This window comes from Bradysia coprophila (genome assembly GCF_014529535.1).
Source record: "Bradysia coprophila strain Holo2 chromosome IV unlocalized genomic scaffold, BU_Bcop_v1 contig_81, whole genome shotgun sequence".
Classification (NCBI taxonomy): Eukaryota; Metazoa; Arthropoda; class Insecta; order Diptera; family Sciaridae; genus Bradysia; species Bradysia coprophila.
In genome coordinates, this window is record NW_023503375.1 from 3283990 (window position 1) to 3310272 (window position 26283).

At 37.2% G+C, this 26283-nt stretch overlaps 3 protein-coding genes across 3 annotated transcripts; 1 reads left to right on the forward strand and 2 right to left on the reverse strand.

Annotated features, from left to right (window-relative positions):
* The first annotated feature begins 3174 nt into the window (after positions 1–3174).
* Positions 3175–25675, forward strand: LOC119072456 (toll-like receptor 3). The gene is made up of 5 exons (XM_037177680.1): positions 3175–3654; positions 23103–25015; positions 25080–25189; positions 25249–25266; positions 25349–25675. The coding sequence occupies exons 1-5, from the start codon at positions 3297–3299 to the stop codon at positions 25602–25604; spliced, it is 2655 nt and encodes an 884-aa protein (XP_037033575.1). The 5' UTR covers positions 3175–3296; the 3' UTR covers positions 25605–25675.
* Positions 8829–11255, reverse strand: LOC119072461 (A disintegrin and metalloproteinase with thrombospondin motifs 9-like). The gene is made up of 10 exons (XM_037177685.1): positions 11160–11255; positions 10930–10977; positions 10618–10859; positions 10447–10551; positions 10192–10385; positions 10005–10136; positions 9803–9941; positions 9630–9741; positions 9448–9568; positions 8829–9385 (listed from the first exon to the last, which is right to left on the reverse strand). The coding sequence occupies exons 1-10, from the start codon at positions 11212–11214 to the stop codon at positions 9037–9039; spliced, it is 1497 nt and encodes a 498-aa protein (XP_037033580.1). The 5' UTR covers positions 11215–11255; the 3' UTR covers positions 8829–9036.
* Positions 14914–17340, reverse strand: LOC119072460 (A disintegrin and metalloproteinase with thrombospondin motifs 9-like). Its single transcript, XM_037177683.1, has 10 exons — positions 17245–17340; positions 17015–17062; positions 16703–16944; positions 16532–16636; positions 16277–16470; positions 16090–16221; positions 15888–16026; positions 15715–15826; positions 15533–15653; positions 14914–15470 (listed from the first exon to the last, which is right to left on the reverse strand). The coding sequence occupies exons 1-10, from the start codon at positions 17297–17299 to the stop codon at positions 15122–15124; spliced, it is 1497 nt and encodes a 498-aa protein (XP_037033578.1). The 5' UTR covers positions 17300–17340; the 3' UTR covers positions 14914–15121.
* Positions 25676–26283: the final 608 nt, after the last annotated feature.

The window sequence follows — 26283 nt, forward strand, 5'->3', positions numbered from 1 at the left end:
TCTTAAAACACCGAATGTGTGAATCACCTCTTGACATTTTCTCATTTATGTTACCACATTTTCACTGAAATAGTTATACTTACCTGTGGTGGACGGTAGATTTAGGCAATTTCGCGAGTTCAAATCAACTCTTTCATCCAACTACAATGCAACTTCAGAAACCTAATAAAACCCAAGGAACACCTTGCTATAGCTTATGAGTCGTTTGTAACCAGTAGATCGCAGACAATGTGAAATGTGAACAAATTTGCTTTTCCCGGTTTAGCAAACTATGCTATTTAACCGTTGACCATTCGGCGTGGGGTAATTTGGCACACGGTGCACGCCCAGCTCCATTTCAGAGATGCTATTCTTTCCATGACATCAACGACCCTGGTTTGTTGTCGAATCCATTGATTCGTCATTCTGTCTCTGAGTGTTATTCCAAGCATACTCCGTTCCATGGCTCTTTGTGTCACTCTCAATTTATCTTCGGATGCTTTCGTTAAAGTTAACGTTTCCGCTCCATAAGTGTGCACTGGAAGGACACAAGTGTCGAAAACTTTGCGTTTCAGACTATTATTCATTTTGCTTTTGAAAATAAGTCTGAGTTTTCCGAACGCTGCCCATGCAAGAAAAATCAACTATGTAAAAGGTGAACTCGCACACGACTTTTTCAATACCAAATTTTTTTAAAAGGAGTCATTAAGTCGATGACATGGCTAAAAAGCATTTGCAGCAATAAGCTTACGTATGCGACTTCACCTTTTACGTTAGTTTAAAAGTGCGTTCTTTTGGCACCGTGTGTCAGATTCCCCGATACCGACCATTCACAGGCGGTAACCATTCCACTAATATTTCAATCTGTTACTTCTTTTGATCTATGCATATTCTGCAGATTGATTTTTTACTTACTTAATAGTAATTATTTTACTATATAAGATGACATTACCAAGAGTCCATTCACAATCGTTTTTGTCGTCGCTGTCTTTAACAAATGCCATAGCCTTCATATTTTGGAAGAATCTATGTCTGGGGTAGGTGGAGTTCAATGGAGAAAAAAATCATTTGAGAGATGAATTAGTCGACATTTACTACTTCTTTTCTTCAAAAAGACCCTTATAAATTTGATATTTCTATTTGGAACAAACACTCACCTCAAAATACTTAGCAATATTCAAGCGTCTCTCTGTTTCCCACACGTGTCATATGTTAGTATGATTACCTTTATACCCGGAATTATTGTTTACACGTAGTCAAGTGCGAGTTGTCCAAAAAAGCCGTTTCGCTCATATTGAATGTAAAAATCGATTTTATGGTTGATTATCGTAGATTGATCGACCAGTAACTCAAATCGCGATGTTTCCAAGCTGGTATCGGCCTGGTTTGGTCTAGCGGGCCGACGTTGCCTAACACTTCTTTTCGCTCTATGAAATTTTCATTTTTGAAAATTTATTTAATAATATAAAATGACATGTTTTTGACATGGTTCCATGGGCGAAATTATTCCGAATGGTGTCTATTTTATGTGAAAAAAAAATAATTATTTTAAAAAAAGCATTTCTCGGATTTTCCAGATTTGAACATTTTTTTGTATTGATGGGCGCCATCTTGAATTACAGCGCCACCTGCATACTTTTTCAAGAACTTATATTTTTCTCGTTTGCAGAAAGGTTCAAGGAATACAAGATTTTTGTGCCACTCAATTCGGATCAAAATTCAATTTTATAGAGCCGAAAGAAGTTTTAGCTGACGGCGGCTCCCTGGCCCAAACCAGGTCGATCCCAGCTTGGCAACATTGCGATTCGCGTTCGTGGCCGACCCACCTACGATAATCAACCATAAAATCGCTTTTTACATTCAATATGACCGAAAGGACAACTCGCACCAGACTAACGCGCGAAGTGGAACTGTACTGGTAAAATTTAGGAAAAACAACCAAAGACATAAATTCGCCAATAATTTTGAAGTGAGTGTGAGTGTGAAAAAATTTCAATACAAAAATGTGTTCATCGGTATTTCCCACTTCGTAATTCAATCGTCTAGACTAAAGGAGAGGCGGACAATAAGAGTATGGAACATTATTGAAATGTAGAGCTTGTGAAGTGAGTTAAATTGTGACTCAAATGCGACGAGTTTTCTATAGAACTCAGAAAAATTTCTCTAAAAAATATCTTCCTTCCGTTCCGTTTTATTTTTTTTAAATATGTAGGTCAAGTACCTCGAAGGATCTTCCATGTCTCTCCTCTAAAACTCGTCTATTCTATCTTCTCTCTCAACTCCCCATCGAGTGTCTGTTTTCTTTATTTATTTATATTAAAAACAATGACACCCAGGACAGCTCAATCTTTAATAAATTAAAGATTAAGCATTAAGATAAGTTGTTGGTAGATTCTTGCAGGTAGTTATTGACAACTGACGAACTGACATACGTAGACGTTTGCGTTGTTATCGATAAAATTTACAATGGGTAATTAATGAGCGTGTGGATTCATTTTACGACTGGAAACACTTCGGGAAATACCATCTGAAATTCATTGAGAAAACGAGTTGGTTTTTTTTTGTGAATGGACTTTCAGCAGACATATGTGAGAATAAGACCATGCGTGAGGTAATTCGATAAATATTTGAATGATTTTCGCTTCGTAATGGGGTACACGGTAAGAAAAATGGACGGTAGGAGTTTGAGCATGACTCTAAGAATTGTCGAGAAGATTTTTCATAAAATTTGTCACGTTCCTTCTTGTGAATTTAGATGGACCAAAAAAATATTTTTTTTTTTTAAATCTCCGACGGTATATAATGTGCAACAAGATCGGAACTATCAATTTTGTTTTAGTTTTTTCTTCGCCTAGCCTAACGTACCTGAAAATTTATCAAGTTTCCAACACGAGTATACTATCAAATCAAGGAAATAGAGACAATGTCAGATGGTGTTCTGTTATGCCTACATATCATTTTATCGGCCAATTGCGAGTATGCCTACGGTAATATCTCATAAACAATTTGATTATCTCATATACACATATAAAGCGAATCGATATCTAACAAACACTTCAAGACAATGGAAATAATAATTGGAGTGTCGAATTCGTTTTAAAGTTCGCTTATTAATTTGGCAAAAGTTATCAAATTCAGTCTAAGGTGATAACATTCTGCGACTGATTAATTTTTCAATTTTTTATTTTGTGCTCATAACAAGAGATGTTGAAAATAATTGTAATTTTCGCAAAAATCCTTTCTTATTAAACCGTTCATTCGTTCAGGATGTTCAAAAGTGACTGTTACATCACGCGTCGGGACAGTCTTACAGAAGTATGTCAACGGAACTTAGCCGTAAATGCGTTAAATTAGTGTATGGATTATTGGTGTTGCTTCTAGTGTCGAAATTCGTTGAAAGTTGGAGAAAAACAACTAGTCCACCATACCGAGTTCCTGCTCCAACAACAGCAGCACATAGATATCCACCCCCGACAACTAAACCAACGACCAAAAAACCGAAAAGTGTTAGTAGTGACAGTGATGAGTTATTGACAATTGTCGAGGATCAGTCTAAACAGGCTCCAATCGAAGTCCATCCCTCGAACCATGATCCGTGTGTGCTGGGCTCGGCCGACCTGTATCTGTCATGGTGGATTTATGAGAACGGATCATTGTCTCTGCCGGAGGATATGGGTAATAAATTTGAAAATAGTTTTACTGTTCGTGTTCGCTCTTTTACTCATTGAATGTGTGTGTGTGATGTGGGAATGAGCGAGATGGCAACAAAAAATGTCTCCGGAAGATATGAACCTAATGTTGTTTTCGTCTTATCAATTAATCTTTTTTTCAAACAAAAGTGATGTCGATTCGATTGGTTGTATTTGTTCGGCAAAAAACACCAATACACTCAGCGGTCGAATGTTATATTCGAAATCTCGCATTTTGACTACATATTCTATTACCCTGATGTCTTTAGATTTGCAATAAAGTAATGAGTTTTATTGTAGGCACTGCTATCAAGATTTTACTTATAGTTGATTTTCCTATCGCAATTACACTTCGTTGTTATCAATATTTACGTAAAACAATGAAGTGAGTTGTTGATGACTATATAATTTTGGTTTGGCGCAATACGTCTGGAGGTGAGGTTAGTGACTACAGAAAACCATCGAAATTAATGAATTTAATGACACTGCGAATCGAAAAGTTCAGTCGTAAATCAATTTGTTGGACTTTCCGACCAGCGTTACAGTAGTACCACTCTTTTAATTCCACTTTTTTCGTGAAAGGAAACAGTGGAATTATTATCTTTACAACGAATATATGCAGCGTTACAATCGTTTACAATAGTTCCACGTTCATTTTACAAGTGTATATATGCGGCGTTAAAATAGTTCCACTTTTTCGCTTTTACGAACAAAAGTGGAACTAAAAGAGTAATACTAATGTATAACGATCGTTTACGAAATGCCCGGGACACTTTTTGGCTACGAAACGTAATTTTCTGCAGAGATGTTCACTATTCGAGAACTGCGCACCGACTGACGAAATTGAGTTCCAAACAACGATTTTATTTCGATTTAGAGCATTATTATGAGCAAAAAATCATTCTAGAGTATAACAAAAATGTTTTTAGTTTTTTTTATAAAGCTGATTTTGTGTTCAAAAAATTAGTGTTGCGGCTATGAATGACTCATTTTTAAAAGAAAGTTTCTTTCATAAAATTCATTGACGGACTCCCTGAGTTGTTTCTGAGCTCAGGGATCTTAATATAAGGTAAAAAAAATTAAAAACCTACCATAGATGCCTCCAAAAAACGAATTTTGAAAATTTTACTATGGGGAGATCAGCAGATCTGGAGTGAAGGAAACCTGTTTTATAGTCCTTAGGGGTCCCTTCATCCATATCAAGACTCATTTTTTGGGTACCCAAAAATAAAACTTTATTTCGGTTGAGGGGAACCGTGGAAGGGTCATTTGCCAAATGAAGAAGGACATTTTGTTTACATCTTTGCTAAATATCCCGATTCTTTCACAAGTAAATTTTCGCAATTTCGACTGAATAAAAAGATGGCACGCTATGCACGCATGTTGAAGTAGGTTTCTGACTTCGCTTATTTTCTTAAATTTTCACGTTACTTTACTGAATTAAAAATTAATTATGCAAAATTTCGATGCATGATATAATGCAGAAATACTTCAAATAACGTTCGGAATCGAAATAAAATATAAAAATGTTTTGTTTGGAACTTAATTATTCTTTAACCGCTTGCCTATTTAAAGCTTAAATTTTTGGTAGTTGACTACCATGCTGATAGAGATGCTTGTTGTTTGAGTGCTGCACAGTGTGCAGTGCACACCGATTGATGAAGTTATTTAGGATGCTTGCCTATTTATAATTCGATAATTTGGTAGTTGAATACCAAATTGGTAGTTGACTACGAAACTGGTACAAAGTTGGTGGAAATGTTGACTGTTCAACAGCTGGATATCGACGGATAAGACTATTCTTCTTGCTTGCCTATTTATAACTCACGTATTTGGTAGTTGGCAGCTCCAGAAAAAAATTGAGAAATAGAAAAAAGACATCCCTAGGCTTTAGTCGGTCTATTCTTGTTCTTTGTTTTTTTCTTCTTAGTTTTTGTTTTTTCTTGTCTTAAAATTTGTTTTTCTTTGTATCGAAACTTGTTTTTTCTGTTTATCCACACCTCGACATCATCACTAATATCAACTCACTTTAAACCAATACAAGCACCAGAGCTGAATGAAATAAGAGGCCTGCGTATACAACCCTAATATGCTAAAATTTGAGGCGGATACATGCAGTTTATTTTGTGGCATTTGTCAGTGAAAAAAAATATTCTGGTGCTTGAAGCATATATGAATGAGAGACATAGGCCAAAAAACTCAGTTGGCCACACTGATTTTTAGCTAGTGTTCTTTGTTAAATTTCATAGTTAAATGAAGCTACACGCTAGATAAGGCTAGATTGTCCCCATACAACACTATCTCAAAATCAGGCATACCAACACAGGTTTTTTTTGTGCCACGAATATTCAACTTTGTCGCATATATACCACTCTTTCATATATGCTGTAAGAGTGTTGCGGTTATATCAGATCATACTTTTTAGAATAATATTTTCGCAATTCTCTTTAATAGTTGAGAAAATTTCAGAAACTTAACCTGTTACAGACGGCTGTCATCTGTTACCGACAACGACAGCAATAATTAACGACACGCTCTGACTAAAGAGGTCTTATACAGCAAAAAGCATGTTCAAAACAAATGAAGTAAAAGATTTCCGAAATAAATCTCTGAAAATCTTCGATCAAATGAAGTAATAGATCAGATAGTCAAACTTGTAATATGCTTGCCGTCTGGGACAGGTTAACTGATATAACGATCTTTTTAACGTTGCGGCTTTAGCAACGGACTATTCGCACATACCTAGATCTCGTAGGTGTTAGGACCATCGAGAGTAAGAACAGCAAAGACAGAAACGGAAAGCCAGATCAAACAGGGTATAGATGGAAGGTTGATGTACATAACATCGAAAGATACTGTTTCGGCCTCAGGTTGTAATAGTGGCCCTAGGTCAGCGTGGTCTGACCATCATCAGTTGCTTCCTATTACACCTTTTAGCAAGACAGTGTGTACTAACGCATTTGAACCAGTAAAGCGTTGTAAAGACGATTTTGACTGGTCTGTCACGTGCAGGTTCGATCGATAGGAATGAAGATTAGGGACCAATAAAGCAGACAAGACACGGTCGGGAGATACAATCAGCCTCATAACACGTCAATCTCACTCACATTATCCCACTTCCTTCTTAGACGATACATCACAAAACTTTACCTTGAAAATTTGACTTTGGTTTTGTGAATCCTCAACGAACGAAACGGCGCGAGACTCGGCGGATGCAATCAGCAAAACTTTCAGACGATTCGTTTCCCAATTGCTTCAGATCGAGCGAGCTTTCCAACGTAATGATAGATTGTGAGCAGATAGTCCTTCGAATTTTAGGTCATTTAACGGAGGAACGAATTGAATGTAGAAATTCTTCGTCTTACTTTGAACTTCACGTTAACACGGCTTCAGATTTGAGATTTTTCGGCTCCGACTTTTCAGGTCTTCACTTCCTTATTTCTTTTTTCTTTTTTCTTCTTTTTAGACTTTCAAAAGCATAAACGCCTTTGATCAGTGCGATTTCAAAAGACTTTTACTTGTTATAAAAGCTTGCTTTATTCCAATTACATTGACCTACCCATTTTTAGTGTAGATTTTGCCGCCTTATACCACCCTAATATTAATTCAATTCTGATTACAACCGGTACGAAAAACTGCAAATTTGGAGAAAACAGCATAGCGATGGAGAATCAGAACTATGACTGCGATGCCATGAATCTACCAACAAATTCTTCGAAACCTTCCATGTCCACTGTTCCAACTTCGTCAACATTGTTAGTTATCGTCGCTAAAGCCTTGTTTACCAATGGATCACCTATTTTTCGATATTCTTTCATCTTCCGGGTAGATGGATTCTCGTTTCCATTATTTTTATACGAATTTTTAGACGAATTTTCTTTTTCTTTTTCTTTAGTTTTTTTGTTGTTTCCATTCAAATTTTCTTTTCCTTCATTTTTCTTGAGCTTTTTAAATTCTTGACATATTGAACTGGGGCCTCCATTGTTATCCATGGAACGTTTTAAAGTCTTCTCTGTATTCGTACTTTCGGTCTTCAATGAAAATAAATTCGTCAGATCGCCTTCGTTAAAGCCTTCAACCAGTGTTTCGTGCATGTCGTTCAGAATGTAGTCCCAAGTGTTCTTATTGGTTTTAAACAACTTATAGGCATGATTGTACAAGCTATTGCATTCATCAGAGTACATTATCTTGAACCGTTTGGAAATGCCTTCTATACGTTTGGACCACATCGTGAAACCTCTGTTGTTGGTCTTCGATTTAATGTCCAGCTTTATGTTGTTAATTGTTTTTTGTATCGCCTCCAATGATGTTTCCATTTGTTTCAATTCCTTCTCCATGGTACTCAGTTTTTCTTCGCATAAATTTTCCCTTTGTTTTTCCATTCGTCTATGTTTGGCAACTGATGATGGTCAGACCACGCTGACCTAGGGCCACTATTACAACCTGAGGCCGAAACAGTATCTTTCGATGTTATGTACATCAACCTTCCATCTATACCCTGTTTGATCTGGCTTTCCGTTTCTGTCTTTGCTGTTCTTACTCTCGATGGTCCTAACACCTACGAGATCTAGGTATGTGCGAATAGTCCGTTGCTAAAGCCGCAACGTTAAAAAGATCGTTATATCAGTTGAGAAACATTGAAGAAAATATCCTAAGAGATACGTACTAAAATGTCTGTAAATTTATTTCATTTCAAAATCGAATCAGAGCTCATACAAGCCACAAGGAAAATCGGTGCCTGTTTTTTTCAGCATATCCGACTTGCATTTATCTTACGTTAATTACGTATTTATCATGTTGCCTTTTATCCAACCTAAGCCACGTATATTAACGAGGCGCACGTATGTTACCACCACGAAGGCTTTAGATTTATCAGTTTGGGACGATCACTTCTCGTGTTTGCTGTTTCTTTCACGTCATCATTTGACTCATATAGACCTTTCAGTCGCCACCAGGAACCTGTGTCTTAGTTGAAGAAACCACGAAGGCATACTTGCACTACGTGAACAGACTTTTGTACCAACAACGCTTTAAAACTTCAAACCAAACATGACCTAATGGCGACATTGGTTGGAGAGCCGCTCGGAGATATCGAGGTTCCCAGTTCAAACCCAGCTCAAGTCAATTAAAATTTTTGCCAGAAACAAAAAAAAAATTAAAAAAAGTCTAGGAAAATGTTTTAATTTCGGATGCGTGAGCATTGCTCACTGAGCAAGCATACGTGTTTTATGTTAGTTAACATACGCACCATATGTAAACGAACATGGGCGAAGAAGTATGTCCGGAAAAAAGCATTCTGATAACACTTTTATACGTCCACTATGTATACTAACATCCATCAGCCAACACTTATCTTTCATTACATTTCTTATACTCCGTCTGTCCAACTCCAAACCATACTGCTGTCTGTACCACATTGAGTCGAGTAAATATAGGAGTCACTTGCATTCGACATTACACGAGCACATCTTCCCGTAACACTGTGGACTAACTGAAACCTATCCGGATTCCCGTCAATCGTTTTCAGATCCCAGTAGTGCCAAGGATTGGTGTTACTACCACATCTGTCAGTCCATAACATGTCGCCTTCGTTCTGTCCCGTCCAAAAGCATCGATCACCAGATTCTTGGTTATCGTTATACAGGAACGGTGTTGCCAACAATTTTTGTCCAGATTGGGCAGTTTTAATTTCTATTGTTTCGAGTGGTGTTTTGTCTCTTGAAAATATCAAAAACATTAATTGTTGACGAATGAAGTCACACAAAAAGTGGTAAGTTACTTTGCAGATGGACACTGAAACATTCTAGCAGGAACCATGTAACCGAACAAACGATTGTCCGTGTTCATGCAAAAACCACTTGCTTCGTTCTTTAATAATTTGCTTTCGGGTCGACATTTACCTATGTGTGAACATCAAAATGGCCAATTAAAGTTTATCGATGAAGAAACCCTATTTCCTACCTCTAAAACATCTACCACTGTTACCACATTGAATATTTTCAACTGGTACCCTTGGTAGATCATGACCGTTGTATATGCACTGCACATTCTTACAATAATTAGATGTAGAAGACTAGAAATTGTGATGAGTCAGTTAGTAATGGGGACGAACAAAAGAAAAACCGAACTCTTGCCTCATCAATCGAAGTGGTCGGACCTAAAGATGCTCTACACATATCTAGCATAGGCCCGGCTTTCGGAGTGGAAAAGTTTCTGTCCATTGGAGTGGTTTCATAGCCATCGTACCTTTTAAGGCAATCACCATTGGGGGAGCTGTTTGAAGTAACGAAGTAAAACGAATATTTACTTTCCATTGCATTTTTCAGATAAACTTACTTGATAAACGCACTTATAGCGGCATCAGTACATTTGCTAAAGAAATATCTGCTGTCTCCGTCCTGTCCTAAATCTCCACTCATAATAAAACCATAGGGACAATCAACTTCGTCGTCATGAGGAGCTTTTAAACTACAAAAAAAAATATTGTTCAAGAAAGTCAAAAGCATCTTCTATGGTGGCTAACTTATGGGCCATCTCATGAGCTGCGGCTGGTACACCGGTAAAAGCGCCACTATCTGTAATAACTACTGTACCAAAGTCTTTGCCATTCGCTGCATCTTGGTAACAAGCTCCTCCGAAATTTGCCAAACCACCTAACCTTTCAGCAGGTGTGTTAGTGATGAGAAGAGCCATATCAAATTTAAGCAGCCAGTCTCGCTGTTGAATTTTTTCTTAATTTCTTTTCTTCATTTCTTTCCACTTCTACTTTTGTACCCACCCTAGCATACATCCATTTACTAAACGATTCCAAAGCATCTCCGAATACCAGTTTTCCATCACTACTTCTTCTCGAATTTTCTATGAATGGTTGCGATTCTTTGGTCTGAATGGAATTAGTTACACTTTGATAAAAATTGATCGGTGTACATTTTCAACAATATTGTCTTACTGTCTGTGTTAACAGTCCATTGAGTCGGAATGAGATGTCTGTGTTCAACAGCGTTTTGTATCTCATGTTTACGTCCCACAAGAACGCAGTCAAATAATTCAAAATTTTGAAATAATCTTGTTGAAAAATGTCCCCAAATTCTTTATCCGTTACGATTACCAACTCAACTACGGCAGGGCCAGTCGATGCGGCTCTTTTCGCACGTCTGTGCGGTGGACTAGTAAAATTTCGATTGATTGGAACTTGATAGGACATTCCACAAAAATTATTTAATTTGTTATCGATAAACTAGGACATCTCTGATTTTCTTACCATAATCCAATGTACCTTCAACGTAATTGTCAATTGGTTGAATGGCATCTACAGTAAATCGAAATTTTAAATGGTTTATCTCACTTGCACATCGATGAATGTTCAAATTTTCATCAGAAAGGTTATAAATGAAGTTAAAGATATAAGATGAAAATTGGGCATTCGGCTGCTGAATTTCGGCCTGAATTGTTAAAAGTTTGATATTTAGAGACTGAAATAATAATTCTCACCTAAGGGAATGCTCAAACATCCAACGAGGAAAGGAAGACAAGTGATCCAATTCATGATGTAGGTACTAATTCACAAATGAAACAACCAAAAAATTATTTAAGTTTGACGCGCAATCACATTTTCATCCTACTTATATATTGCGTACATTCAACATTTCCATATCATTTGCCTAAAGACGAAAACTAGAATTAACTTAAAACACCTGAGTACACAAAAATAAATTACCAAGCCAAAATTCAAAGACAATATCGAAAGAAATGTTGACATTGAGGAAGCAAATAATTAAAACATAAGCTCACGCCGACCCATACGAAACACCTATCCGTATCAAAACTCTTTTAATATGGAACTCTTCATCTCTCTCACTTCATTATCTGCTTTGCTGAAAAGCTATGAGCCATTTGAAATCGCTCTTTTCCTTGTTATCATGTACAAATAAATCGCCGGAGGCAATATCGACAGCCCGTACGAAGTTAAATTTAATAAATTCCAATATAAACTATAAAGCTATATAACGCCATATTTACAGATAAATATGTTATTATGCCACTCAGCATCATAATATGCAAAATTTGCAAACTTTAGATGCCTCTGTGGCATAAAGTGTTGTATGAATCACGGTGCAAAATACTTTATTAGGCTCACGATGTGTATTACAAATCTAGAGCCTAATAAAGTACTTTGCACTGGATGTCATAAATAACTAGAGCTCAAAATATCTACATATGCCTGTATTATAGCTCAATATATATCCCACATATGGGATGCCTGAAACCCCACACATATAACTAATTACTTCTCTGTGATTATTACAATTGCTGTTGATTCACGACGTGTGACCTGCGCGACCTGCGTTATACAGATCTAAAGATGTTAGTAACATCCTCGGACCATTACCGCGCAAGTCTGTATAAGGTAGGTCACACGTCGTGAATCAACAGCAATTAAGTGTTACAAACGTATGCGTAAACCTATAAGACCCTAGTACTTCGTACAGGTCTGAAAATGCACAAGTTTCTTCAAAATAAATATTTAGATTTTGTCCAGGCCTTGTTTCAATCCGCTCGCTTTTCATTTTTTGAATTTTCTCGTTACTCCATGTGATAGAGAGGGTTTCTTTTGAAAATCCACCTATCAAAATTTCTTCTGGGATGTATATATACATGGTTTGAAAGGTCTTTGCCAGTAGTCCTAAAAACAGGCCTCACACAGTCTTGAGCCACACCTGGTTGCTGGTGGAAGATCTTTGAAGTTGGAGTTTTTTATCCGAATTTTTTGGCCGTTGATCAGCCCCCATACGGTTGGAGAATTATAAGAAGTTACGTGTTCAATCCAATCGACGTTACTCATTCCACTTGCGATTTACGCTTTATACATACGTAAATGTCATAACGTTGGTAATGCATGTGGAATGAATAGCCGTGCATGGAAATAATGTTTTCTTCCCGGTAACCAAAGTCAAAAGTTCCCGGTATCCGAAAATTTTGACAAAAATTTCCCGGTGAGTCGCAATTAACTTCCCGGTGGTGCGAATATTATTTGTCAAACTCTTTGTAGTCTTTTTGTGCAGATTTAATTCTAACATTAGTTTTTACAATGCTATAACCTTTTCGTGACTTTCTTCTGTATGAATTTTCACTCGTCAATTTGTAGAAGAGAATGTTTGTAAAGATGTACGAGCCCATCCTTTGATAAAACAGATATAAACTCATTGGAAAATTTCCCGGTGAGCACTTCCCGCTGATAGATATTTCCCGGTGAGGTCTAATTTTTACAGTAAAAAAAAAGAAAATCGCCCTGATGACTTCCCGGCATCTAGGATACCAGGATACCGCATTATTTTCATGCACGTGAATAGCGTCAAATTTAAGAAATTGTAAGAGAATCAAGAAATTTGGGGAAAGTTTGTGAGAATTGTAAAAAGTTTAACAGAAAATTTTGAAAACTACGGTGAAGTTCAAGGGGTATCTATCTCTTTTCTCTGCTTTTCTGTAATCGTTAAATATCTGATAAACGCTTAGGGACCATTCATAATGAGAGACATAGGCCAAAAAACTCAGTTGGCCACACTGATTTTTAGCTAGTGTTCTTTGTTAAATTTCATAGTTAAATGAAGCTACACGCTAGATAAGGCTAGATTGTCCCCATACAACACTATCTCAAAATCAGGCATACCAACACAGGTTTTTTTTGTGCCACGAATATTCAACTTTGTCGCATATATACCACTCTTTCATATATGCTGTAAGAGTGTTGCGGTTATATCAGATCATACTTTTTAGAATAATATTTTCGCAATTCTCTTTAATAGTTGAGAAAATTTCAGAAACTTAACCTGTTACAGACGGCTGTCATCTGTTACCGACAACGACAGCAATAATTAACGACACGCTCTGACTAAAGAGGTCTTATACAGCAAAAAGCATGTTCAAAACAAATGAAGTAAAAGATTTCCGAAATAAATCTCTGAAAATCTTCGATCAAATGAAGTAATAGATCAGATAGTCAAACTTGTAATATGCTTGCCGTCTGGGACAGGTTAACTGATATAACGATTCTACATTCAATTCGTTCCTCCGTTAAATGACCTAAAATTCGAAGGACTATCTGCTCACAATCTATCATTACGTTGGAAAGCTCGCTCGATCTGAAGCAATTGGGAAACGAATCGTCTGAAAGTTTTGCTGATTGCATCCGCCGAGTCTCGCGCCGTTTCGTTCGTTGAGGATTCACAAAACCAAAGTCAAATTTTCAAGGTAAAGTTTTGTGATGTATCGTCTAAGAAGGAAGTGGGATAATGTGAGTGAGATTGACGTGTTATGAGGCTGATTGTATCTCCCGACCGTGTCTTGTCTGCTTTATTGGTCCCTAATCTTCATTCCTATCGATCGAACCTGCACGTGACAGACCAGTCAAAATCGTCTTTACAACGCTTTACTAGTTCAAATGCGTTAGTACACACTGTCTTGCTAAAAGGTGTAATAGGAAGCAACTGATGATGGTCAGACCACGCTGACCTAGGGCCACTATTACAACCTGAGGCCGAAACAGTATCTTTCGATGTTATGTACATCAACCTTCCATCTATACCCTGTTTGATCTGGCTTTCCGTTTCTGTCTTTGCTGTTCTTACTCTCGATGGTCCTAACACCTACGAGATCTAGGTATGTGCGAATAGTCCGTTGCTAAAGCCGCAACGTTAAAAAGATCGTTATATCAGTTGAGAAACATTGAAGAAAATATCCTAAGAGATACGTACTAAAATGTCTGTAAATTTATTTCATTTCAAAATCGAATCAGAGCTCATACAAGCCACAAGGAAAATCGGTGCCTGTTTTTTTCAGCATATCCGACTTGCATTTATCTTACGTTAATTACGTATTTATCATGTTGCCTTTTATCCAACCTAAGCCACGTATATTAACGAGGCGCACGTATGTTACCACCACGAAGGCTTTAGATTTATCAGTTTGGGACGATCACTTCTCGTGTTTGCTGTTTCTTTCACGTCATCATTTGACTCATATAGACCTTTCAGTCGCCACCAGGAACCTGTGTCTTAGTTGAAGAAACCACGAAGGCATACTTGCACTACGTGAACAGACTTTTGTACCAACAACGCTTTAAAACTTCAAACCAAACATGACCTAATGGCGACATTGGTTGGAGAGCCGCTCGGAGATATCGAGGTTCCCAGTTCAAACCCAGCTCAAGTCAATTAAAATTTTTGCCAGAAACAAAAAAAAAATTAAAAAAAGTCTAGGAAAATGTTTTAATTTCGGATGCGTGAGCATTGCTCACTGAGCAAGCATACGTGTTTTATGTTAGTTAACATACGCACCATATGTAAACGAACATGGGCGAAGAAGTATGTCCGGAAAAAAGCATTCTGATAACACTTTTATACGTCCACTATGTATACTAACATCCATCAGCCAACACTTATCTTTCATTACATTTCTTATACTCCGTCTGTCCAACTCCAAACCATACTGCTGTCTGTACCACATTGAGTCGAGTAAATATAGGAGTCACTTGCATTCGACATTACACGAGCACATCTTCCCGTAACACTGTGGACTAACTGAAACCTATCCGGATTCCCGTCAATCGTTTTCAGATCCCAGTAGTGCCAAGGATTGGTGTTACTACCACATCTGTCAGTCCATAACATGTCGCCTTCGTTCTGTCCCGTCCAAAAGCATCGATCACCAGATTCTTGGTTATCGTTATACAGGAACGGTGTTGCCAACAATTTTTGTCCAGATTGGGCAGTTTTAATTTCTATTGTTTCGAGTGGTGTTTTGTCTCTTGAAAATATCAAAAACATTAATTGTTGACGAATGAAGTCACACAAAAAGTGGTAAGTTACTTTGCAGATGGACACTGAAACATTCTAGCAGGAACCATGTAACCGAACAAACGATTGTCCGTGTTCATGCAAAAACCACTTGCTTCGTTCTTTAATAATTTGCTTTCGGGTCGACATTTACCTATGTGTGAACATCAAAATGGCCAATTAAAGTTTATCGATGAAGAAACCCTATTTCCTACCTCTAAAACATCTACCACTGTTACCACATTGAATATTTTCAACTGGTACCCTTGGTAGATCATGACCGTTGTATATGCACTGCACATTCTTACAATAATTAGATGTAGAAGACTAGAAATTGTGATGAGTCAGTTAGTAATGGGGACGAACAAAAGAAAAACCGAACTCTTGCCTCATCAATCGAAGTGGTCGGACCTAAAGATGCTCTACACATATCTAGCATAGGCCCGGCTTTCGGAGTGGAAAAGTTTCTGTCCATTGGAGTGGTTTCATAGCCATCGTACCTTTTAAGGCAATCACCATTGGGGGAGCTGTTTGAAGTAACGAAGTAAAACGAATATTTACTTTCCATTGCATTTTTCAGATAAACTTACTTGATAAACGCACTTATAGCGGCATCAGTACATTTGCTAAAGAAATATCTGCTGTCTCCGTCCTGTCCTAAATCTCCACTCATAATAAAACCATAGGGACAATCAACTTCGTCGTCATGAGGAGCTTTTAAACTACAAAAAAAAATATTGTTCAAGAAAGTCAAAAGCATCTTCTATGGTGGCTAACTTATGGGCCATCTCATGAGCTGCGGCTGGTACACCGGTAAAAGCGCCACTATCTGTAATAACTACTGTACCAAAGTCTTTGCCATTCGCTGCATCTTGGTAACAAGCTCCTCCGAAATTTGCCAAACCACCTAACCTTTCAGCAGGTGTGTTAGTGATGAGAAGAGCCATATCAAATTTAAGCAGCCAGTCTCGCTGTTGAATTTTTTCTTAATTTCTTTTCTTCATTTCTTTCCACTTCTACTTTTGTACCCACCCTAGCATACATCCATTTACTAAACGATTCCAAAGCATCTCCGAATACCAGTTTTCCATCACTACTTCTTCTCGAATTTTCTATGAATGGTTGCGATTCTTTGGTCTGAATGGAATTAGTTACACTTTGATAAAAATTGATCGGTGTACATTTTCAACAATATTGTCTTACTGTCTGTGTTAACAGTCCATTGAGTCGGAATGAGATGTCTGTGTTCAACAGCGTTTTGTATCTCATGTTTACGTCCCACAAGAACGCAGTCAAATAATTCAAAATTTTGAAATAATCTTGTTGAAAAATGTCCCCAAATTCTTTATCCGTTACGATTACCAACTCAACTACGGCAGGGCCAGTCGATGCGGCTCTTTTCGCACGTCTGTGCGGTGGACTAGTAAAATTTCGATTGATTGGAACTTGATAGGACATTCCACAAAAATTATTTAATTTGTTATCGATAAACTAGGACATCTCTGATTTTCTTACCATAATCCAATGTACCTTCAACGTAATTGTCAATTGGTTGAATGGCATCTACAGTAAATCGAAATTTTAAATGGTTTATCTCACTTGCACATCGATGAATGTTCAAATTTTCATCAGAAAGGTTATAAATGAAGTTAAAGATATAAGATGAAAATTGGGCATTCGGCTGCTGAATTTCGGCCTGAATTGTTAAAAGTTTGATATTTAGAGACTGAAATAATAATTCTCACCTAAGGGAATGCTCAAACATCCAACGAGGAAAGGAAGACAAGTGATCCAATTCATGATGTAGGTACTAATTCACAAATGAAACAACCAAAAAATTATTTAAGTTTGACGCGCAATCACATTTTCATCCTACTTATATATTGCGTACATTCAACATTTCCATATCATTTGCCTAAAGACGAAAACTAGAATTAACTTAAAACACCTGAGTACACAAAAATAAATTACCAAGCCAAAATTCAAAGACAATATCGAAAGAAATGTTGACATTGAGGAAGCAAATAATTAAAACATAAGCTCACGCCGACCCATACGAAACACCTATCCGTATCAAAACTCTTTTAATATGGAACTCTTCATCTCTCTCACTTCATTATCTGCTTTGCTGAAAAGCTATGAGCCATTTGAAATCGCTCTTTTCCTTGTTATCATGTACAAATAAATCGCCGGAGGCAATATCGACAGCCCGTACGAAGTTAAATTTAATAAATTCCAATATAAACTATAAAGCTATATAACGCCATATTTACAGATAAATATGTTATTATGCCACTCAGCATCATAATATGCAAAATTTGCAAACTTTAGATGCCTCTGTGGCATAAAGTGTTGTATGAATCACGGTGCAAAATACTTTATTAGGCTCACGATGTGTATTACAAATCTAGAGCCTAATAAAGTACTTTGCACTGGATGTCATAAATAACTAGAGCTCAAAATATCTACATATGCCTGTATTATAGCTCAATATATATCCCACATATGGGATGCCTGAAACCCCACACATATAACTAATTACTTCTCTGTGATTATTACAATTGCTGTTGATTCACGACGTGTGACCTGCGCGACCTGCGTTATACAGATCTAAAGATGTTAGTAACATCCTCGGACCATTACCGCGCAAGTCTGTATAAGGTAGGTCACACGTCGTGAATCAACAGCAATTAAGTGTTACAAACGTATGCGTAAACCTATAAGACCCTAGTACTTCGTACAGGTCTGAAAATGCACAAGTTTCTTCAAAATAAATATTTAGATTTTGTCCAGGCCTTGTTTCAATCCGCTCGCTTTTCATTTTTTGAATTTTCTCGTTACTCCATGTGATAGAGAGGGTTTCTTTTGAAAATCCACCTATCAAAATTTCTTCTGGGATGTATATATACATGGTTTGAAAGGTCTTTGCCAGTAGTCCTAAAAACAGGCCTCACACAGTCTTGAGCCACACCTGGTTGCTGGTGGAAGATCTTTGAAGTTGGAGTTTTTTATCCGAATTTTTTGGCCGTTGATCAGCCCCCATACGGTTGGAGAATTATAAGAAGTTACGTGTTCAATCCAATCGACGTTACTCATTCCACTTGCGATTTACGCTTTATACATACGTAAATGTCATAACGTTGGTAATGCATGTGGAATGAATAGCCGTGCATGGAAATAATGTTTTCTTCCCGGTAACCAAAGTCAAAAGTTCCCGGTATCCGAAAATTTTGACAAAAATTTCCCGGTGAGTCGCAATTAACTTCCCGGTGGTGCGAATATTATTTGTCAAACTCTTTGTAGTCTTTTTGTGCAGATTTAATTCTAACATTAGTTTTTACAATGCTATAACCTTTTCGTGACTTTCTTCTGTATGAATTTTCACTCGTCAATTTGTAGAAGAGAATGTTTGTAAAGATGTACGAGCCCATCCTTTGATAAAACAGATATAAACTCATTGGAAAATTTCCCGGTGAGCACTTCCCGCTGATAGATATTTCCCGGTGAGGTCTAATTTTTACAGTAAAAAAAAAGAAAATCGCCCTGATGACTTCCCGGCATCTAGGATACCAGGATACCGCATTATTTTCATGCACGTGAATAGCGTCAAATTTAAGAAATTGTAAGAGAATCAAGAAATTTGGGGAAAGTTTGTGAGAATTGTAAAAAGTTTAACAGAAAATTTTGAAAACTACGGTGAAGTTCAAGGGGTATCTATCTCTTTTCTCTGCTTTTCTGTAATCGTTAAATATCTGATAAACGCTTTAACGTAAATAAAATTCATGCACCATCTTTTAGTTCCAAATTTTTCGTAAAAGAAAAAAGTGGAATTGGCGATAGCTCCACTTTTTTAGTTCCACTTTCCTTCTACAAGTGGAACTATTGTAACGTTTCCCTTCTACGAACAAAAGTGTAACTAAAGGAGTGACACTATTGTAACTTTGGTTTTCGTATGGTAAACAAAAATTAATGAAGGTTTGTAGTGCTTACAAATGTGTTGCGATAGATACCCAACAACAAACAAAAAAATTTGACATTGAATATCGAAGAGTGGTTTGCCAGAAGTCCAACGATACTGCGATAGCCGTTTGTCGTTACTGTCACAAGTAGTGACAAGAAATTGAAAAAAATTACTCAATACATTCGTATGATTGAATGTATTGAGTAATTTTTCTGAGTAATCTGCAACCAAGCAGTAGAACAGACTGCTTCAGTGCTATGACTCAATACAAACTATTTATTCCGACCTAAATGAAATTTTCGCAATTTATTTTCGCAAATTTATTCTTAGCACTTACCAAAAATACTTATTGAAATAGGTACATTGTATGTATAATTGGATATTAGGTTACCCCATCAAGACAATTCTTGGGACAACAAAATGTCACTTACTATTTTCGCACTGCAAATTCAATTTCTAAGATTTCGTTTTTATTTCATTTTTTCACTACACTTCGATTTATACATCTTGACAGCATGTTATAACATAGGCTGATTCCTGATTCTGATGTCCTACAAATTGCAGACCAGCAACGTACCATCTCAAAGGACAGCGATGTTCTCTGAAATCACGGCCATCATAGTTACCAATTTGTATGCAATCACGTATACGTGGGCTTGCGGCCTTTGCATTCAGAGCGATCGTTTCTTCGGCCGGCGAATTTACGATCGTTTCATCGGCCGAAGAATATGCAACTGCAACGACTACGAACAAGAAGACCTGTAGATGAGAAATCGAGTTAGACTTGATTTCCACTTGCAAAAAAACCACTACGTTTTGCCTTCGTTTAGCTGAACCATGCCTCTTTTCTATTGTTTAAAGTGTAAACGGAGGGAAGACGGAGTGGATTTTTCGTAGGTGGAATTCAAGACTTAAGTTGTAAGTGCAAATAGGACCATACAATATAAATGAGTTCTTTATTCTAGTTGAAAATTTATAAAAATAACTTGTGATACGGAATCAGTTTTTCAAATGTTCTTACCAATTTTGCGTTCATCTTGAAGCTCGTCCAAAGACTTTGTAATATTCGATGTCAGTTTAACTACCGCTTTTATAGTTTAGTTATTGTTTTAGAGTGTTTATTGCGAAGAATCAAGATAACAATTTCTCTGATCGAAAAAATTCAAAAATCCCCCAATCAAACCACTCGAAATATATTATATGTATTTGCGCTTCAATTTCAAGAGTTTTTGATTGTAATTACGCTCAATTAATTAATTATATTTACGAGACAACAATGATGGCGAGTCTTCTGATAGAATTTAAATTACCATCCAAGAGCTGCAGTTAATATAGACGTCAATTACTATTGCTCAAGAAAATAACAAATCTACCACCTAGGAAATTACCTCTACTTGCCATCTCCGCCAGCAGCAGCAGCAAATAGCCTCTTGCTATAATTATTTCTTCAGCAATATTTCATGGTGTCTCCTCTTCGGCAATTCATTATTGCCTCTTATCGACAAAAAAAACTCCGAACGAGCAAGTTTTTGTTTATCATTTAAACCAACGCACTTCAAGCATGAGTGGTACTCTAAATAGAAAACTGAAACTGTATCAAACAAATTTTGGCACTATACGAAAATCTGGAAACATTTTTCATACAAAATAGTACTCTATTTGGCAGATGTCACTTTTGCTTGAAGTGCGTTGTTTAAACAAATATAAAAATTACTTCCTTGGTTACCACAGTTTGCCTCCTGAAGATAGATTTTACGTAATTTCACTTCGTTCGGGTTACAAGCGAAAGTGCCTAAAATCAACCGTCAACAACAGATGCGCATAAGCTCTCAGTCTACTTATAAGTGTGCTTTGATAATCATTATCAGAACTGGATAATAATAAGAAAGGATTAACTCTCTGACGAAAATAATTTTGAAGTCGCCAGAGCAAATGTGGTAACAGAGGCGTAGACAGGCACACTACTAACTTGTTTCGAGTCATTTGGCAAGCATGCAAAGCACGCAAGCATGCAAAGCACGCAAGCATGCAAAGCACGCAAGCATGCAAAGCTTTGAAGCATGACATCAGTAAAATGATTGTACATCTTACTTCACTTACTTGATCTAAGTATTTTCAGAAGATTGATTCAAAATCTCTTACTTCATTTGTTTAAACATACAGATTTTGTCGATGGTGTCAATAACAGTTGGATAGACGTTCGTTGCTAATAGGAACAAGAATAGACCGGCTGAAGCCTGGTGAGGTCTTTTTTCATTTTTTTTCAATTTCTGTTTACTACTAGCTTGGTACTCATTCAAGTACCACTTTGGTATTCAACTACCAAATTTTGGAATTATAAATAGGCAAGCAAGCCGATTAATTTCATCAGTCGTTGTGCAGCTCTCAAACAGTAAACATATCTACAACATCCGTATTAGTCAACTACCATGTTGGTAGTCAACTACCACTTTGGTAGTCAACTACCACTTTGGTAGTCAACTACCACTTTGGTAGTCAACTACCACTTTGGTAGTCAACTACCACTTTGGTAGTCAGTCAACTACCACTTTGGTAGTCAGTCAACTACCACTTTGGTAGTCAACTACCACTTTGGTAGTCAACTACCACTTTGGTAGTCAACTACCAAATACTCGATTTATAAATAGACCAGCAGGCCGAATAATTTCGTCAGTCGGTGTGCGTCTATCGAGTAAGAAACATCTTTGCTGATAAATATTTTGGGGGTCCAACTACCAACAACTACCAAACTTTCAAATTGCAATGTCTGCTTTGAGCGATTGGTTACCAGATAACAAATAATAATTGATTTGCCTGGTGTTGGTTTGCTCATAGTAGCATTGCAAACCTACCAACGTGGTAGTCAACTACCAAATTGTTGAGTTATAAATAGGCAAGCAGGCAGAATAATTTCGTCATTCGGTGCGTAGCTCTCAAACGGTAAACATCTCTGCTGCTAAATATTTTGGGGGTCCAACTACCAACAACTACCAAACTTTCAAATTGCAATGTCTGGTATGAGCGATTGGTTACCAGATAACAAATAATAATTGATTTGCCTGGTGTTGGTTTGTTCATAGTAGCATTGCAATTTTAACTTTTATCAATCACATTTTATATGTGACACAGACGGACGGACGGACGGACGAACGGACAGATGAAGTGCCCACGATAGGTCTTTTTTTCCTATGGAAAAAAGACCTAAAAACTCAAATATCCAATGCTATACTCAAATCGAATTCTTTATTTTGGTTGAAAAAAGGTGCGGTAGATCAGCATTACCCTGTCACTGACGGCAATCATATTAACAGTTTTACTATTCAAACTATTACTTCATTTGACCGAAGATTTTCAGAGCTGTATATGACCTCATTAGTCAGCGCTTGTCGTTTATTCTTGCTGTCGTTGTCGATATCAGATGACAGCCGTCTGTAACAGATTAAAAGTTGCATCTACCTCGTTAGCTATTCGTCCGCGTTCCCTTGCATTTTGTTATAAATCTATATAGGTACTTAGGTTCGGATATATTCAGTCCAATACGATCAATCTAAAAATGAACTGAGTCATTCAAAGCACACAAAATTAGAATCGTACCAACCGATATACCAATAACCAGTCAATGTTTTCTATTTCTAATTTCAGCTGAAATGACTTTGGATTTCTCAGGTTTCGTTGCGTTAAACTCTACCGCGTTAGCTGATGAAATTCGGTACATACAAGACACGCAGCTTTTGGGAGAACCAGACATTGTGTTTATGTCCATTGCAAACTCCAATCTTACCGAGATACCCAAAGACGCACTTGGTCTGTTACAAGAAACATTACAATATCTGTCCTTGTCAGGAAACGATTTTTCCGATGATGAGGAAAGGCCGGAAACAAATTTGGTATTCAATTCACCAACATTATTCAATAGAATGGATGCGTTAAGGGAACTTGATATGAGAAAGTGCAATATTCATCATCTACAAGACGACGCATTTAGAGAACTAATTAATTTGGAGAAACTTTTTCTATCTCATAATTACATTGACCAGATTGAAACAACAGTATTCAGTACCATACCGAATCTAATACATCTAGACCTATCGCACAACAACGTCGACGAGAATACACTAACAAGAGGCGCTCTAACGAAAACATTCGAGGGCATTAAATTCGATAACGATTTTCAATTCAGCCATCTGAAAGGTTTGTTGTTCCTCGACCTATCGCACTCGAAGGTATCTATATTGAGCACACCATCATTTACTGCAATGCCTTCCTCGCTACGAATGCTGAGCTTATGCTACACAACCATTTCGCATATTCCCGAAGGAATGTTTAAGGATTCCAATTTACAAGTACTGGACCTATCAGGAAATCCATCTCTGGCCTATTATTCGCAAGGTGGATCCTTATCGAATTTATCCCATTCACTTCAGGTTTTGTCCATGGAGGACTCGATGATAAAGAAGCTGGGATTGATTTGCAAATTGAAAAACTTGAAAATTTTACAATTGGAGGGAAACAACATCAATCAGATCAATCGCAACACGTTCGACGGTCTGGAACATCTGGAAATGTTGGATTTGAGTTCGAACCATTTGAGTAATTGGTATTCGCGGGTCTTCGAAAATAATCCGAATCTGAGATTGTTGAAGCTTCGCAACAATAACATTAATTTGATCACATCCGCTATGTATGACGATTTTTCCTCGCTGAAGTACCTTGCGTTAGGTAACAATGATTTCATTTGCAATTGTGAAATGAGAGAATTCATTGATCGAGCGATTGAGAATAGCCACAGGGTAAATTCAAGCCATATCGAAAGTGAAATGCCAACCGTAGCCGATACACTGAGTGACATTGTAGCGAGTGGTTACGAAGCTATGCTCAACAAGAATTTAACATTTTCGTACAACATTCGCCAGCGCATATTGTACGATTATCTAGCTACGATAGACACCAGCTACGAAAACATTTTGAAAACGAAGAAGAAGAACGTGAAGTATAATCTACAAGTTTACAAACCGAAACCAGCAGGAAATCCGAAAATTATCAAACGGAGTACGGATGACGAGGAAACTCCAACCGACGTCGAGAACGAGGTCGACGACGACGATTTAGATTTCACTTTTCAGCTGCTTGACTTCTTTGAAGACAACTACAAATGCATCAACTCCTCCTCGAATAAATACCACAATTTAAGTGAAATCGACGAGTGCATCGAAAGTCGATCACTGGGCATCGGTGACATCCAATCCATTTCAAATAAATTGATCATCATCATATCGGTATTCGTCTTCATTCTCATTTCGTTTCTGGTCATCTACTATAAGTGGTGGTATGTTCGATACTTCTTTGTGATCATAAAAAATGCGGCGATTTTGAGTTACCTGGGAAAGGAAAAAATCGTCCAGGTTTCGCGCGAGGAAGAAGAGGACGAAGCTTTTACGTATGATGTTTTCGTCAGCTACTGCGAACAAAATCGCGATTGGATCATTGACGAGTTCCTTCCTAATGTGGAACATCATCGGGATATCAGGGTGTGCTTGCACGAACGAGATTTTCAGGTAAAGGATTTAATATAAACTAATGGTGAATCAGGCATTCAACGTTTTTGTTGTTGTCGGTTAGGTGGGATTAAGCATTTTGGAGAATATTATTTCGTGCATGGATCGCTCCAGATGCTTGTTACTGGTGGTTTCACAGAGTTTTCTGTTGAGTCAGTGGTGCCAGTTTGAAATGTAATTCGATTGTAACGTCAGTTCAATGAATTTTGATAATTAAATATTTTGTCTTTCAGGCACCTTGCGCAGCATAGGTTCGTCCAATAATTTTTTTTTTCAATTACTTCAGTAACTAACTTGTCTTTGATCAAAACCAAATTTCTATTTCATAATCAGGTTGCTAGAAACGCATCGCGACCAACTCATACTGGTGTTGCTCGAAGATATACCAACAAGAAAACGACCCAAAACATTGCATTATTTGATGAAAACGAAGACTTACATCAAGTGGCCCCAAAGTGAATCGACGACGGACAATCATGGCTTCAGAGTCGACAAAGAGGGTTTACACATCGAAGAAGAGAAAAAAATGTTCTGGAGGCGTTTGACGAGAGCATTGGTGCCGTATGATTATGATGAAAGTCGTAGCTGAATTTCTCGATCGGTTTTTCTTAGGTTTAATCAATCGTATTGAAATTTTATCAGTTGATTAAAAAGAAGAAAAAAGAAAAATGGTTTTAATTGCTAAAATATCCATAGAGATAAAATAGTATTTTCGCTTGAAAACGAGGCAGGATGTTTGCAATAACTGAATGAACCTCGTGTGCTAAGGCTTCATAAAGCAGCCTAATAAAGTACTTTGCACCTCGATTGCATAAATAACTATGTTTCTATTGACGGTTTCTGTTTTTTCAATTCCTCTATTTTCTCCTTTGTTCGCTGGATTGCAGCTTTTAGAACTGCATATGCCTTAATTCACTTATTTTCTCGGTTACAGCTTTAAGCAAACACTTGTTACTGTCGATCAATAACTTTTCCGCCACTTTTAACATTGCCAATTTATCGATTTCCCTTATCTTGTCGTCCTTCGGTTTTTTTGTCCTTATGTTCACGATCAGCTCTTTCGTCCTGCTGCTTTTTTCTAAATCAGATATGGGAATATTCATAACACCCTTGTAGACGTCAATACCATCCTTGATTTCACCCTAAAGAGATTATTTTTTCACTTATAAAATTCTTGAAAATTGCACCTCGGTGAAACTTGGTGCTATACCAAAACGACGGTAAAACATTTTTTTAAATTTTTTTTATTTTTGTATGTTCTAGTAGAC